A 17,384-nucleotide genomic window follows, 5' to 3' on the forward strand; every position below is an offset into this window, starting at 1 on the left:
GGCATTCAAAAATCGAATCACACTCCTCACCTCACAGTCGGCGGGATTATCAATCACGTCGTTCATTTTGAAGTAACACAAAATGCACAATGGCGACTTGTTGCAACCAGTACTCACAACATTATGAGAACACATGTTAAGGAAGCCAGTTGACCTTCAAACAAGGAAGGGGAGTCAGCTGCGCGGCGGGTATGCGCGAACGGTCGTTATTTCCTGGATCCCCCTCGTATTATGTGCTCTTTGGTTTGTTCTTCTGTGATTACTAAGCAACCATCATCATAAAATGACAGTCGATACGAACAGCTGTTAGAGGGGTGGGCATTTTTTTCGCTATATACAACGCTTAAACAAGGGGTTTTGTATATATAACTACTGCAAAGCAATTCCCATTGTATAGTTACAGGCTGTTTATACGTCCATAGCTTATGCATGGTTTATTAGTAACGTTTTCTGTCTCAACTCTGCATAAGTCTCGTATAAAAACTATACACAGTTTATTAGTAAGACCGACAGTGCATAACAGGGCGAAAAAGATACATTCCAGGGATTTATGTTTCAATGTGCAAATTTTTTAATGTTCAGGTAGACTGGAGAAACATGATACAGTGTCCAGACACAGTTTCAAGATTTAAGAACATTTGAGACTGAAAGAGGAAAGTGTGAGAAAAATCCTTCCATTTCAATATAAATATTCTTCACTTAAACGAAATTTTTTTAGATTATATTATGATAATTAATTCATGATGAAATGCAAAATGTAATATCGATATAGTGAATATTTTCCCAACTACATGCTCCAACTGCTGAACTATGCATTAATGTGCGCCTGGCTATCAAGGGCATGATTACGAACAAGAGAGAGAATAATTCTTACCGAAATGTTTCCGCTCGAGGGAAAGCACTGCGAAGAGCAGCCATGTTGAAGCAGGCACAGTGTGGGCGTTCATCTTCAGTGTCTCCAGCAGCTGTCTGAAGGGGAAGTAGGGCAGTTCAGCCAACGCGGGGATGATGAACAGTTTGACTGGTTCAGTCAGTGGTGGAGCCAGTATGTGTTGACACAGACCACGCAGAATCAGCCCACTGCAACAAACAATACAGTGGGTAGAGTGACTCACTGAGTGTGTCGAGTTAACAACATTATTTTCGCTTCTCATATCTGTTTTCTAATCCTTCCTTCAGCACTTACTTATTGTGCAATTCAAATCAAGAAATGGATTCGGGACACCTCAAAAATCTGTGCTTCAGTGGCTGACCATGACAATATGTTTGAAAAATATTGGAGTGCAAGAGGTCAAATGACTTTATTGTCAAACGCCTGGCATTAGAAAACAACAACTTATGGCTTTTAAGGAACCCGGAGGTTCATTTCCACCCTCACATAAGCCCACCATCGGTCCCTATCCTGAATAACATTAATACGGTCTCTACCATTGATGCTACGATTTTATCATTAAATTCAACTAAACATCTCAATATCTTTAAAAAGTGATTTTGCTGGTTGGTATAACTCTGTACATACTATATAAACAGACTTGTCAAATTTTAATAATATGAAGAAATTCCAAGTTTCAGTAACGAGTCAAATACACACCTGAATTCAGATGAGCTATTCACTGGTGAAGAGATGACCAACTGAAGAGGGCGAGTGATCATATCAAAGAGGCAGGCAGCCAGCGGAGTTGGTGGGTGGGCAGAAGCCTCCAGAAGCGGCGGCACCTTGTTATCCACAAGACAGCGCACGTGTTCGAAGTATCCTTTGTTCACCAAGTATGTGAACAAATGCGTCAGATATGTACTTGCCTGTGAAAATAACAACAACTTGCAAGTAACGATATGCAAAACTGAGTGACATTCCAAACTGAATCAGTACAAGCTGTGAATCTAGGATACAGGACTCTCAGGTTTGCTGTCCTCCTGGAGCCACACTAAGGATATTGTTGCCCTCAGTCAGGTTTGAACCTGCAGTGCCTTGTACAGTAAGCACCAGGCAGAGATCTGCCTGTGATCACTACATCTTGCACAAGTTGTAATTAATCTACTGATTTAATCTTTATAAGCTGTTTGTCTGAAGAAATGGCTGCATTTAACTTACTATAAAAAAAAGGTAAAGGTATCCCCGTAATATGCCATGAAGGCACTTGGGGGGCATGGAGGTAGAGCCCCATGCTTTCCATGACCTCGGCACTAGAATGAGGTGGTGTGGTCAGCACCACGCTCCGACCGCCTTTTACCCCAGGGAAAGACCCGGTACTCAATTTTATAGGAGGCTGAGTGAAACTTGGGGCCGTTCTGAAAATTTGGCAATGAGAAAAAATCCTGTCACCACGTGGGATCGAACCCCGGACCTTTCAGTCCGTAGCCAGCTGCTCTACCAACTGAGCTACCTGGCCACCATTTAACCTACTATGGGTGTTTTAAAATCTACTCTTCAAGCCGTGTAATTTCCAACATGTTTTTCCATACCAGTAACACAGAAGTTCAGGACATTTTGCCACAATAAATCTACGAATGTCTTTTCATACTCCCATTGTACATAGGTACTAATAATTGATGACAATATTTGAGGACAACAAAATTACATTAAACTGGATTTTTTTTTGTACAATTACAAATTATTTACATTAATGTTTTGTGTATAGTCATACTGTTTCACCAGGTGATTATGTCATAGGGTTGGCGAAACGGGAGAAGTCATGTTGACAATTACTTACTTCAGTGGGCCCTTTTCTTTCAATTATTTTAAACAGTTGTATAATGTGACGAATACTCCCAATTCCGTACAGTTCAGGAAAGAGCCTAATACCCCAGCCATTAGCCTTTACAGAAAGCCCACCAGAAACAGACAGGGGAAATCGAGATGCAACATAACCACTTATTTGTTACTGAAACTGCCTCAGTTTTGTTTCTGTTTTCCTAGGCATAACACCAGAGCAGAAAGAATTTTTTCTTATGTATAACCAATGGACTGATGAAAGGAACAGCTTAAAGTGACCTCTGTGAAATCAATTTTAATGTTATAGACATGACCTGTGTTGCATTTCATGACTACCTCCTGGATAAAGATGTTCTATTAATTCACCCGGGACGGCGCTAAGAGAGCAGAAACAATGAATGCCTTGCTGGATGACACCACTTCAGCTTTACTTAACAGCGATCGCCATTTTTGGTAGCTGAAGTTTTTTTTTTTTTTTTGCTGTACTTCCGCTGCTCACTTAGTGAAGAAAGAAGGGTGTGATTGTTTGTAAACACAGCAGATATTTTGGAATTGGGTAGTTCACCCCTCACATCTGCTGTCACTCATCAAAATTAATAGCTGAGTCAGTGCTGCCAATGTCTCAATCTGATAAGTATAGGCACAGTTCAAATCTGAGAGACTGTAGCAAAGGTTCCAGCTTGGAATGGAAAGGGGTGGTGTTCACTGTTAAGCCAATTTACCTCCAAGAGCAAAATGACAGCTGCAGCTCTTCTTTACCCTCTGATAAGTGTGTTCAATTTTTTTGTAAAAGTTCTGAGCAATATTAAAAAAATTCAGGAAATTTGCAAGAAATTAAACATTCTTTCTTGGAGCAGACGTATGGCAACCCTGCGCTTGTAGTGTTTACCTTGGCATCACCTAGAATGCGCTGACATGTTTCCCAAGACGTGAACACCTCGACGGTTCGAAGGGGCACGGCCAGGGACTCTCTGCTGTTCAGCTGCTGAGTGGCGGCAGCCAAGTGGGCCACGTTCATGTGCAGCAGGCGGCACAGGCGCCAGGTCCAGGCGTCCCCCGGGCGCTCCGCTGCTACCATGATGTGCTCGTACTGCCTCAGCAGTAGCTGGGAAATCCAGACCTTCCACAGAAGCACGGGTTAGCTTAGCTTACATGTCCTGCATACACTTGATGACATTCTACAAAATAAAGTCATACCATTATTTATGAAGCAGATTTCGCTCAACTATTTTTTTTATGAATTCCAGTATCAGTTTTCAGTAAATCGTACATCTAAGTCACTGATTTTGTACAGAGTGAACTAGCCAGGGCTAGATTCCTAACCGCACTGATTCATACGTAATGATGCTATCATATGCAGATGATTCATTACGATCTTTTGCAGTTAGTATTGCATAATGATGTACTTGCCGAATTCACAATTCATGTTCGAAATGACGTCCTTGTGATGTCTGGCAGGCTGAAGACATGTCCAGCAAATTGCTGCAGTTCGTTCTCCAAAATGTCTCGAATTTCGTGCTGAATATTTTGAGTTCCTCCAGTGAATGTGGGTTATTCGCGCAAACTTGAAATAACTGTACAGCTTCTTGTCCTCATTCAGCTCATTAAAAAAATGCACGGAGTATGAACTGTGTATATCTTTGTGCTTGACTGTTTCCTCAAAGAAAATAGGGCCAATTAGCCTTTGTTCACTCATGTATACCATACTCTATTTTTATGTCATGTAGCAATTGTTCGTGAAAACTGTGTGGATTTCCACTGTCCCAGCAACGACTGTTTTGAGTGTTCACATAACCACTAAGGTGGAACCACTCTTCATCACTATAAAAAATTAAGGTGGGGACAAATAGTCCATCATACATTGACTGTTGAAAAGACATGCAAAACCTAAGTATGCTCTGATAATCAGGTTCCGTTAACCTCTGAACTACACGAATTTTGTAAGGTTTTAATTTTAATTGTTTTGTACCTCTTAACACTGAAGACTGTGACACCCCTACCTGCTGAGCTACACAGGGGGATGATGTCGTAGGACTTCTCTCTAGTTGGTGGCCAGTTTCATCTAACATCTCCTCAGAGAGAACATGCTTCACACATGTTCGTTTCTTATCCAGTACTGATCCAGTTGTACGAAATTTCTTCACTAATTTTTTTTTTTTTTATCCAATGCCACCAGGTTGTCTTTTCGACATTTCTGGTCTTCTCTCCTGGCCATGGCTTAGTTGTAACCCGCTTCTGATGTTGGGGCGCCTGGAAGGCGGAGTTACATTACCCCGATGATGTGATAGGATGATTATGATAATGTGGTGCCAAGAGAGGTCTTAAATCTAAATCTAAGGAAAAATTCCTGTGCTCTAACCGGGAATCGAACCCGGGACCTCATGAACTATAGCCAGAAGCTCTGACCACTAGACCATGAGGCTGGTCGGGATCTGTATAATCTAAATGTGCATTAAGAGATAGAAACGGAATTATGATTGAGAAAACGCTAAGTTATTGTGTAAGTTTTGCACTGATTTCAAACTTCTGCAATAAACAGAACTTCACGCTATCTTAATCTACAATACTGAAATTAGATATTAAAATTTTAAGTTCCCATATGATACTAAATTGTAAATCACTAAATTGTAAATCATTGCTTTAGAAGGCCCTGGCGAATCAGGGAATGACTGACGGAAGATTGTTACAACTGTTCTCCAAGATTCGTATTTTATAAAATTGTCGTAAATAAACACTCATTGTTCAAGGCTATATTTCATAATGGACACACTGCAGTATACAACTGCTCCTAACTATGCATACCACAGTCTAGTCCTGGCTGACTCACTCTGTGCAATGCTAGAACACTGGAACTTAACCACAGTATGAAAACATCGACCTCGGATGCTTGCTTCTGGACACAAATCCAGCCTACAGCAATGGGTAGATAAACAGGAGAAATATCATTCGCAGCTTCCACTAGAAGAGTAAATGAAAGCCATTAGGCCTACAGTAGATTTAGTGCATATTAAAGATGTCTTTGTTCATGGATGGCTAATGTATGTGTATGTATGTATGTATGTATTTATTCACAATGCAAATGGGTATATACCCAGTGGCAGTGGTAACTAATTACACTCAATAATGACAATTAATAATAAACACAACTAATAAAAAAACAATAATTAATAATAATGATAAATAATAATAGTAATATCGGTAATAATAATAATAATAATAATAATAATAATAATAATAATAATAATAATAATAATAATAATAAGGAGCATCCTAAATTAAATGAAGCATGATCACTTAAAATAACATTTAAAGTAAATCTAATTTGTATCTTAATCCTAAGTTCGAACTAAGACCCACGAGTGTGACAGGTTCATACCTGCACAAGTACCTTTCGGCACTACACTTATTTCGCTGTCAACTCACTCACTGCACTGATTCTACCTGATTTCACTAACACTTCAAAACCATTTCACTGTTCGAATACTTTGCACATCCATTTCACTGACACCAACACACTTCATTTACACAATAGACTTCACTGACACTACACACTTCACTGACACAGCACACTTCCTCACTGATAGAACACGCCAAATAACAAGATATCAATTACAGCCTTTAAGTAGTGTGTATAATGTACTACCGTCTATTAGTAAAGTCCTTAAGCCTATTTTAAATACATTTTTGGTTATTGGTAAAGCCTTTAGCAAGTCTGCAGGTAAAGCATCCCAGTCTCTCATAAAGGCAGACCGCCATTACTCCATTCTCAAGCCTTGGCTACACATCACGGTGATAAAGATTGTGGAGATCTATGATAAGAGAAAGAGTAGAAACAGACCAACTCAAAATCTTGATGATCTTTTCTTCCATATAGTTACTAATGTACAAAGAGCACAAAATGGTAATAAATATCAATTAGGCCCTAAGATAAAACTAACTCAAAAAAATTAATGCTTTACAATGCTTAGAAATAAGGTTGTGGTTGTTGGAAAAAAAAATAAATAAAAAAACACACTATCAGGTACCATAATTTTTGACGAAATAAAGTTGATGATTTCAATGTTAAACCTGCCACTATTTCGGTGGGTATTTCGTGAAATAAACAATAAATGTATTAGCCTATATTATGTTTAATATACGTATATATTTTTTTAGACCTACACATATCACAAATCACCATCACCAAAATATAGACTAAGCATGGCTTCTACATAATTCGCAAGAAGATTTGTGCGACACCCAGTGAGTATGTCTTTGTACGTAGAAAAGCCCCTGTCACTGTCAACATTAGATGGATGGAACCACACAACTGGCAAACAATGCACACCAAATTCACTTGGTCCTCTACTAGTTTTCACAAAACGTCTTCACGTCAAAACAAGTCTATGGAGCATAACATACTGCAGCAAAGATTGAAGCATGCTGAATGTATATTTTTTTGACAGCCATAGAGATAGTAAAAGTGACTGTATGCAGTATCCATAGAGAAAATACAGAAATATTGGCATTACCAAGTGACTGGTTCTCAGTCAATAAATTGGTATTAAATTGTAACAAAACTAACATAATTCAATTTAAATCCTGTCCAAATTCAATGTCGCAAATTTCTAGCGCAATAATTAACAATAGATCCCTATTAGAAACAACAACAACCAAATTTCTTGGCTTAAAAATCGATAATGTGTTAAATTGGAAAAATCATATTAAAGAAATTACCCCCAAACTAAATTCAGCATGTTTTGCTATTAGATCTATGCAAAAGAAAGTAAATATCAATACCTTAAAAACAATATACTTTGCATACTTCCATTCGGTAATGATTTTAGAATAATATTCTGGGGAAATTCCACAGATAGCAACAGTATATTTCTATTACAAAAAAGAGTAATTAGAATAATAGTAGGTGCCAAATCTAGGGAATTGTGTAGGACTATTTAAAAAAAACTACAAATAATGCCCATGGCTTGTCAGTATATCTTTTCATTAATAACCTTCCTCGCATGTAATCGTGAAAACTTTGTAACTAATTCAACAGTTCATAGCATAAATACACGTCAAAAAAATGACTTTCATACTCCATCAGCAAGTCTACTGTGCTATCAAAAAGGAGTGCGTTATATGGCAGTAAAAATGTTTAATAGCCTCCCTATCGATATAAAAAATGAAACTCAAAACATAAAATTATTAAGGCCAAATTAATTTCTCACGCCTTCTATTCTGTAGTTGAATTCAAGACATTCAATAACGCTTCATGAAATTGATACTAAAACTTTGTGTTGTACTAGTAGACTATATTGTAAACCTCGTCTGTATACTTCATCTAGACTGTGACTAGATTTTATAATAGTATTAAGTTTTTTGACTTGTTCCATATTCTAGCTGTAAGTAATGTATGAATACCATGGAATGTTAATAAATACAATACAATACAATACAATACAATAGTGACAAATTAACTGAAACAAAAGTCACAAACATGTTTTTTAACAACAGCACATAAAAAGTTGATGCATATTTCGTAATTTTTGCAATAGGGGGAGTATGTTTCGTGGTTATTGACGTATTTTGCACAACGATACAAATTTCGCGTTATTTTACGAGTTTGTTTTCCTTAAATATGGTACTTTAGGTATCTAGAAGGGTAAATGCAACAGAGAAAGTAATTATAGAAAATCTCGTGCATATTGCTATTACTAAAAAATACTAATTCTTATAAAACAAAGAGACTCGATCGAAGTCTTAAAAATGTTGCTATATTAAATCAGAGACATTCTGCATACAATCCAACTATCAACACACAGATCTTCAACATTTACTTGCAGAAAATATTAATCAAATTTCAGTTAGACTCACAAGTCTGACAGCATCTTTCTCCTCAGTGTAGAAGAACAGCAGTCTCTGGATGAGCACAGCCAAGGTGTGCTCGTCCGGGGTCTGGCCAGAAGAGTTGCTCTGCTGCACAGTCTCATCAAATGCCGCTCGCTGTAATTTCTTATGATGCTGTCTTGTCAAGTAGCCCCGCACAAATGCTTGGATAAGGATTGTGCTGTTGTACCGCCTCCTCAGTTCCTGAAATCATAATTAGACAGGCCATTACAACTGCTCACTAGAGAACAAGCATACCACCACTTGATAAATAGCCTACAGTGCATTGTCAATTACCACCGTTTCTAAGGCTGACTCTTTCAGCAAGTTAATAGGGAATTGTACTTAAGAATAGCAAGTACTTATATTTCAGGCTATTTTTCTTAATTCGGCTAGAGGTTCAAAAGGTAAAGGAACTGAAAATCAGTATTTGTCTCTTGATCCATCACAATTATGTTTTCCTTCCTACACATTTGCACACTAGCATCAAGAGTACACACCAGAACATCCCAAAACATACACTTGAATTAACACAGGCTTACAATATATCACATAGAGGCAGCAATTTATACAAAAAAACTTCCACAAAATATCCAAGAGATTAACATGGAAAAATAAAAAAATATATATAAAGCACATTCTATTGACACATATGCCATTTTGCACAAATGAATATCTATAGTTTCGTCACTCTTATTTCCGGCAGCCAATTACGTTGCAGGTCGGCTACATTTAAATGTGTGCATCTTGTCATTCGCTGATGATGACGTTATGCATTTCCTAAGGCTCGATAAATACTTAATATAATCGCCCGCCATTTTGGCTCTTTCGTTGGCGTTCACAGAAAGCACATGAGGATGTTATTTGCCGCTCAATTATTTGCTGAATTACAGTGCATTTGATTTATTATCACAGGAGCTACGATATGGTAATGTTTAATGGTGTGGCAAATTGATTCCTCATCTGGGAGCTCAGCAACGAAAGAACAAAAATGGCGAACGATACTACCTACCTAGACTTTATAGAGCCTTCACTTCCTAAGACGTAAGCAAAGAGGAGAAGTCACGCCGGGAATAACAGCGTTTATAATATAAAGTTTTAGTAATTGAATTAATTTTCTCTCCTTGCAGAAAAGAAGTAGAGTCTGGATGGGCAGTGCTGAATGCTCCCGGACAGGCTTTGCAGCCAAGTCGACATGTTATCTAGCATTAAGTCTGTAATTATCTAGGGTAATTCATCCTTTACACTGTGCTTCACTTACAATGTACAATTAAATGAATTGTAGTTTAGCATGATACTTAGAATTAAGTTTGTATTGTGTTATAATATTAAATTATGTAATTTTTCTTGTGTAGTGATGGTACCACGAGTGATTTAATTCCTGTGAGAACTAAACCTTAATATTAAAATATTTTACTTTTATAACTGCTTAAGAAATAAAAGACAAGATTTGTTGGGGCTAAGTCGGGAAATTGTTTGTGGCAATGGCATATCATCCGGCATGCCTTATCCTGTTAGGAATTCACCAGCAATTTGGTGTGTAACTTACCCACAATATGAGGAACCCGAATCACATAAAGTAAAGAGGGTAGGCATTGAATACATACATATATACATACACACACGTTCAAATTAATATTTTCAGTGTATTAAGACTAGCCATAGTCCTAGACGAGAATTGAATATTCTTTTACTATTATTTGGAGGTTACTGTAGCAAACCCATGTCTTGCGGTATTATGACTTATGTCAGGATGTGTGTTCAGTTAGGAGTGCCATCATCAGGTTTTCTTAATAACCAACGACTTGTTTAAAGATTTTGCAAACAGTATGTCTGAACTGCTACTGTGAACCCTTAGAAAGACACGCACAGGTGCAATAAAACATACTGAATTACACTCAGGAGTGCATTTTACAGGTAGTGTTTCTGCATTCATTGCTGAAATTAAAATTTTGCTACATGATGTCACCCGTGCAAAAAGGAATATTTAAGCCCTGCCTGCAATAGAACTTGGAGAAATGAAGCTGGAAATCCTATACAGACTAATTTTTACAATTTATCTATACAGCCAGGAAACGAATTTCATGTTTCAAAGAAACAGTGTCAAATGGTTTAAAACATTTAAACATTTTTTAGGTCAAGTTTACCCTAGTTTACGGTATGGAAAATTTCAGAGAAAATAGTGAGGCAGTTTGCCATGTGATATCCTTACAAGGTCTTACATAAAAAATCTTGCGCCCATCTCAAACAAAACTGAAATTACACCCCTGAAATACAACAAGGACCAAACTTGAATACCGATAAACACCACTTTACATGTGACAATGGTAAGTTAAGCTTTCAGAGAGTGTGATAAGAGGCTAGCTAAGTGACAGGATGAGGTCTGTGATAGATAGTCTTGAAGCTTGTGACAATTAGCCCTGAGGTCTGACAGCCAGCAATTTTTTTGTGTATCATTGTCTGAAAAGCCAAATCTATGAGTCACCCTACTGGTAGAAGTAGCTAAGTTAAGAGGATTTCTTAAAGAGTTTGGGAGTGAAATTTCTCAAAGGATTATTCTGTGCTTTTTGTGAATATTGTGAGACCTGTGAGTTCTAAATGGTTTTTGGTTAGTCAAAAGCTACAAACAGCAAGCACAAAAAAATGTACAAAAATAATCAGAATTCCAATCTACGCTCCGGGTTGTTTGAGTGAACATCTATATACCGTAAAGTGGGGTGACTTTGAACGCTGAGCTGACTTTGAACAGTAATTTAGCGCCTTTCTAAATTAAATGCTGTACCCAATTGCGAAAAAACTGAACTAATTTATTGACAAATTAAACAGTTTTTTCGCAATTGGGTACAGCATTTAATTTAGAAAGGCGCTAAGTTACTGTTCAAAATCACCTCAGCGTTCAAAGTCACCCCACTTTACGGTATTAAAAAAAAAAAAAAATTCGCGAATTTTCTAGAAATTTATGTGAAGCTTTCACTGTAGCAAGTATTTCTAACTGGCAATTGACTAACCCTAGTCTAAGAAACGTTTTTTAAGTATTGTGGCAAAGAAATTCCAGATGAATTGCATGTTGCGAAAAACCTATGCCAGTAAATTATATAATTAATTACAAAAATTAAAAATACAATGAAGGACAAAAACATTTCGATTTCAATGGACGAACACCAGATTTGTGTTGTGTTTACATAGCAAATGTGATAAAATAGGACAGATATTTCTTGTTAATGTAAAAGAGGTAGAAAAAACAACCACTCTACAGTTACTTAATGTTTTGAAAATGCTTGCAGGTTGTTCTCTACTAGCATCCAACATCACAGAATTTTGCTTTTCATTATGATGGTGCGCCATATACTATGAAAGTAGCATCAGGTACTGTATACCTACCTGAAAATGGTACATATCACATACCTGGCGCAGGATATTCATAAAGTTTTTACATAAGTTAGTGTCCAGTAACTGACAGATTCATTTCAAACATGAAGAAGGTTTCCTCAAGTCCCTGTGGAGATGCCATCTCTACAAACCAATTGCTTCTGAAATCCCTCTTCCACCAAAACCAGTCCTACAAACTGGAGGACGTGGCTGAAGGTCGTTACATATTATTGAAGGAATTTTTCCGCTATCACACACGGTGTTGATTAATTGCCACTTTTCAGTGAAAGAATATTTGAGCTACATTTCATCGAATTTCGGAATGCTAACGTCCAAGATCACTCAACTGGAGGCCAGAGATATGCAGTTACGTGACTCGCTAGAATTAATGGAAAAAGTGCAGAAGAAACTGCAAACAACAAAGGGACCTATACCAAGAACAACTGAACATATATTAAACAAGGTGCTGGGGAAAAATCCTGGATACAGAACTCTGAGATACATCACAGGAACACTCTTTGGAAAACAATGGGGAAGATTTGACACCAGAAGATGTACTTTGTTTTGAGTGCTGTCCAACAACTTCTTGAGATAGAGTTCAATACCGGAATTGTTACATTGAGCTAACTTTTAAAAAGTCTTGTAACTTATATAAATAATATAGCCTACAAACTAGGCCTATGTTTTTTCCTCTGCAATGAATAAAATTTAATTCAGCTAACTAGAGAACGTAAAATGCCCTATATGAAATTATTTTGTTGGTGCATATTCATTCACTTCTGGTGCATATTTCTTCTTCTGATAGTGTATTAACTTCCGGGCCTCTGTAATTACAGTTACAATCATGGTCGAATGTAAAACTTAAAATATTTTTTGCCACGCCCACAAGTGTCTCCATACTTGTCTATAAATATAATTCTAATATCTGTATAGGCTACACATACATATTGACATACCGTACTGCAGACATTTGAGACGTTTTATATCAGTGAAAACAACATTTTTGATATCAGTTTTTCGCCAGTTTTACTTCCTTACTTAGGAGAAAACTACCCTACTTCATAAATAGCTGCACTTATACAAGAGAGCGGATGTACGGCTACCCAATCATTCACAGAATAGGAGTGGTAAGTACAATAACCCTCAGGCTGCATGCAAGCCTTCAGGTTCCTCCTCCATACAAGAGAAAAAAAATAGCCAATTCAAATACTACATAACAATGACAAGAAAAGGCTGACATTGTAGTAGGTTAAGTTGTGTCTTGTATAGAACATGAACAGTATCGTCTTAGACTAAAAAACTAGTAAATTTTCTTGTTAGAATTTCTCATGCAAGTAGGAGTAGACCCTACTAAGTTGGACCTCAGGTGCGAATTAACGGGGGGGGGGGATGAGGGGGATTTTCCCCCTCCCCTGTTGGAAAGTCATTCACCTCATAAATTCTGATTTAAGTTTCTTTATAGGTTAGATGGGTTAAATAAGGGGATAGCTAAGTGACATTAAGCCGAGGTATGTGAAAAGGTTAGTAAGTTAGTTGAGGGGATTATTTAAGTGATATGAGGCCGAGAAATTGTGTAGTGTGGGGAGATACCGAAGTTAAGTTGTCAAGTGGCAATGTTATAATTTTTATAATAATAATATTAAAAATATTAATGCAAAGTATTTAAAAATTAATTATGGTACTGGCATAAAGTACCAGATTAGCTGCCTGCATCATAGCCTATATCGAAGGGATGCATCATATCAAAACATTCTCGCACAACTGTTATTGTACGTGATTACCTTATAACATATTTAGGTTAGGTAGATCTACGTGATCTAACATATGACATGACATACATTAGCCATCAATGCGGTCTCTGAATTCACAAGTTTAAACATTTACACTGCTAATGTTTTCTTAAGATGTATTGTTCTTGAAAAATGTAGGATAGAACACACTGACAGATTAAAAGTGCAAAGCAAAAATACTCTTTAGTCATTCATGTATTTTTCATTCAACAGTTTATATTAATTTTCCTTGTAGTAATTACAGCTAACTTATATTCTGTACTAATCATAAAGGGATTGACAAACCTCTCTTTTAAGTCGTTCATTTTGTGCTCTTTGGAGCAATTCAGTTCTTTCATGCTTCTTACTTGCGCCAGATAGATTTTGCTGTGGTTTCCGACGAAATTCGCCTTCAAAACTGTACATTGTTAAATATTCTCGTATTTTCACTTTCGGCTACAAGTCTGTGAAAACGTGAACAACCATAACCACCAAACAGTTTCGTACGTCAAATCAAACTATCATGATACATTTGATACTAACATATCCTTCTTATTTAGTCTGAATCTTATAAAATATCACACACGACAATACTAGAAACATTAATACATTTGTAACGATATAATTTGCAATCTATTACAACTCATGCCAACTTATATGATTCTTGAAGCCATTGAAACAGCTGACATACGAAATTAAATAGCAAGTAATGATTGCATTAGCTCACACTATCTCATTCTCGCGAATATACGAATTACGAAGAACTGGGCTGAACTTGCTATGAATCATAGTGGCTAAGCAATTTTACTGTGGCTGTCAAGAGTTGACAAAGTAATATTTTTGCATGGGGAAATATGCAAAAATCGCTATTTCCGAAAAGAAGAATGAAAACATTTATTTATTTCTCAAGAAATATACTAAATATATATCTACAGTACATATGTTGGTAACTAGCAAGGACCCGTCAGTCTTTTACAAGGTTAGTGGGTTAGTTGAGGTGATATTTAAGTGACAAGAGGCCGAAGAACTTAAATCATTTAAATACGGTCTACTCCTCGTCTCACGTCACTTAGATATCCTCTCAACTAATCCAAAGCTTGTCACATACCTTGTAAAAGACCGGCGGTCCCTTTCTCATTACTCATATGTTCCTTGAATAATTAAGTAAAATAATGTTATTATATAACAATTTTCTTTAAATGATTTCGATGATCTGATCTATGCTTCACCTCAGGATGCGATTTGACGGGTCCCCCCCCCCCTTGCAGAATTTAGTGTTGTCTGCTGAAATGATATTAATTTGTCCCTGCCAGGAACAACATTTATCCCATTTTATGCTAATTTAAAGTTTTCGTACTTTTGTTACTAATGCTGCGACTACAAACGAGTCGGCCAACAATGCTAACTGTGCGTGTGTATCCACTCGTAGCTAGGCTACTCACTTACGTGATTCGGATTCCGCATATTCACAATGCTGATTATTATGAACGTTATTTTTATCGACAATGAGTTGGCAAACTGATGTTTAATAACATAGTAGTACAGAGACCACAAGCGATCCTTGATGATCCACACTCATAGGCGGAGAGAGAACAGTCTGGGGGGGGGGGGGGGAGGCAAAGCAAAACCATAGAATCCCGATATGACGAAATTACGGGAGACATAATTTATCTCCTCCCCCCATTATAGCTTGACCTTGCTACAGTATATCGGAATATGATCATTTAATAAAGGTATTGTAATAAAGCAAAATTGTAACAAAATATACAGACAATTTTACTTCCCCCCCCCCCCCTCTTGTATGGAGGAGAGACCCGAAGGCTTGCACTGCAGCCTGAGTTATTGTGCTTACCACTCTTATTCTGTGACTGGTTGGGTAACCGAATGGCTGCACTCTTGTACAAGTACAGCACACCGCACGTGAACTCAACCTGGGCTGTTGTAAGGATGATATGTGAATTAATGATGGCGAAATGAGTCTGAGATCCAACACCGAAAATTACTCAACAATTCTGCTTCAATTGGTTGAGGAAAAACCCCAACCAGGATTTGAACCTGGGCCCACTTGTTTCACGGCCAGACATGCTAACCATTACTTCACAGCGGTGGACCAATTTTACATTTACTTTATCTGTTTATCTAAAAAAAAAAAGCAAGATATCATATGTAAATTCCAATTGTTATTTTATTTAATCTCGTCTTTAAGTTTACACATTATACCGGGATCACTTTTCTTTTTTCTGCATTGTTGTGCAGTATGTTATTCATATTTCTCCAAGTGGTTGCTTGAACACCTGCAGAGTTCTCACACATCAGTATAGGCTGTTACAAAAAAACATTATAGTGATTCCATTTCTCAAATGAGGTATAGAAATTCTTATACATTGAGAAATTTAAAATACATATTAGCCTATAGTCCAGGCACCTGCTCTGAAGACATTAATTCGTCAATTTATGCACAGAAACTTAATCATTAAAAAAGCAAGAAAAATCTTTTGAATTCAATACGGCACTTCACAACATCGCTGGTGGCACACGGCTACCACCACAAAATCTGTCACGACAAGACATACCACCCAACCGGAAACTAGGCCTGCAAGATATACCACGTCATTACCTGCAAAAAACGAGGAAAACCAATGATCGAGTTCTGTGAAGTGAACCAATGTGATTCAAATCAGACACCAGCGCAATTTGCGCGCATTTCGCTATTATTATACAAATATTATTTTAAAAAAGAATGAGTGTGAGGATCTTTAGTCCAAGTCAGTCACTGCACAGGAAGCACTAGCTTTGGAGTGGTGAAGTCAGTTTGCAGCGCTAGCTTTTGGACTCCTCCTCCGTATAAAGGAAACTATTTTTTTTCTTCACTGTATTTGCAAAGTCTCCATCTGGTTAGCCTGGCTAGGAAATTCTTCTTTGAGACTTCATCTTTGACTTTGGTCTCGGAACCTGCCTGTGCAAGCATCTGACTTCGGATGCCTTTTGTGAACTTCTTTAATTTAATAAAGTATATTTGACTTCCACCAAAATTATGATAGTTTTAAAATAAACTCTGATTAACACAACCACAGCACAAGAACATGCAATAATTTACATTTTAATCATCATAGGTTATCCAAAAGTCTCAATAGCTTATCACATACAGGGATAAGACTTTACAACAAACTCCCTGTTGAAACTAAAGCCCTTAGCTATGCTAGATTTAAAAAGTCAGTGAAACATATTTTACTTTTCCACATGCCTTTTTCTGTCAATGAGTATCTTAGTTTAGCACTCCAAATTTAACTTACAGTAGTTAGCATCTCCTTTTGTGTTGACTGCTCTTCTTTTCTATCTGATTCATGTCTGGGGTGAGACTGCCCAAGAAGATAAGGAAACCAAGAACTTTGCACAAGTAACGGTCTGGAGAAGACTGTGGAGAATTGACTTCATTGCAGAATGTGTTGATTGTATATTATTGTAGACATCTTGTATGTCGGAATAACACGCTATGTAACCACATATTTATTATGTATTCACTCTGACGATGCCATGAAATCATTGTATTTCCTAAGGCTAATATCTGTCTGTCTGTCTGCCTCTCTATCTATCTGTCTGTCTGTCTGTCTGTCTGTCTATCTATCTATCTATCTATCTATCTATCTATCTATCTATCTATCTATCTA

At 37.2% G+C, this 17,384-nt stretch overlaps 1 protein-coding gene across 2 annotated transcripts in view; it reads right to left on the reverse strand.

The window, feature by feature from the left end:
• Window positions 1-15,195, reverse strand: part of LOC138713931 (ubiquitin-protein ligase E3C) — a 37,809-nt gene extending 22,614 nt beyond the window's left edge. The window contains exons 1-5 of one of the 2 annotated variants that reach the window (XM_069846472.1): window positions 15,163-15,195; window positions 8,567-8,782; window positions 3,603-3,833; window positions 1,592-1,800; window positions 875-1,080 (exon numbers count right to left, since the gene is read on the reverse strand). In XM_069846472.1, the coding sequence (XP_069702573.1) occupies window positions 875-1,080; window positions 1,592-1,800; window positions 3,603-3,833; window positions 8,567-8,782; window positions 15,163-15,180 (880 nt within the window). In that variant the 5' untranslated portion in view covers window positions 15,181-15,195. Of the gene's footprint in view, window positions 1-874; window positions 1,081-1,591; window positions 1,801-3,602; window positions 3,834-8,566; window positions 8,783-14,022; window positions 14,456-15,162 lie in introns of those variants that run through there. The other variant, XM_069846471.1, reaches the window with a different exon arrangement.
• Window positions 15,196-17,384: the final 2,189 nt, after the last annotated feature.

The sequence above is a fragment of the Periplaneta americana genome, chromosome 14 (genome assembly GCF_040183065.1).
Source record: "Periplaneta americana isolate PAMFEO1 chromosome 14, P.americana_PAMFEO1_priV1, whole genome shotgun sequence".
Classification (NCBI taxonomy): domain Eukaryota; kingdom Metazoa; phylum Arthropoda; class Insecta; order Blattodea; family Blattidae; genus Periplaneta; species Periplaneta americana.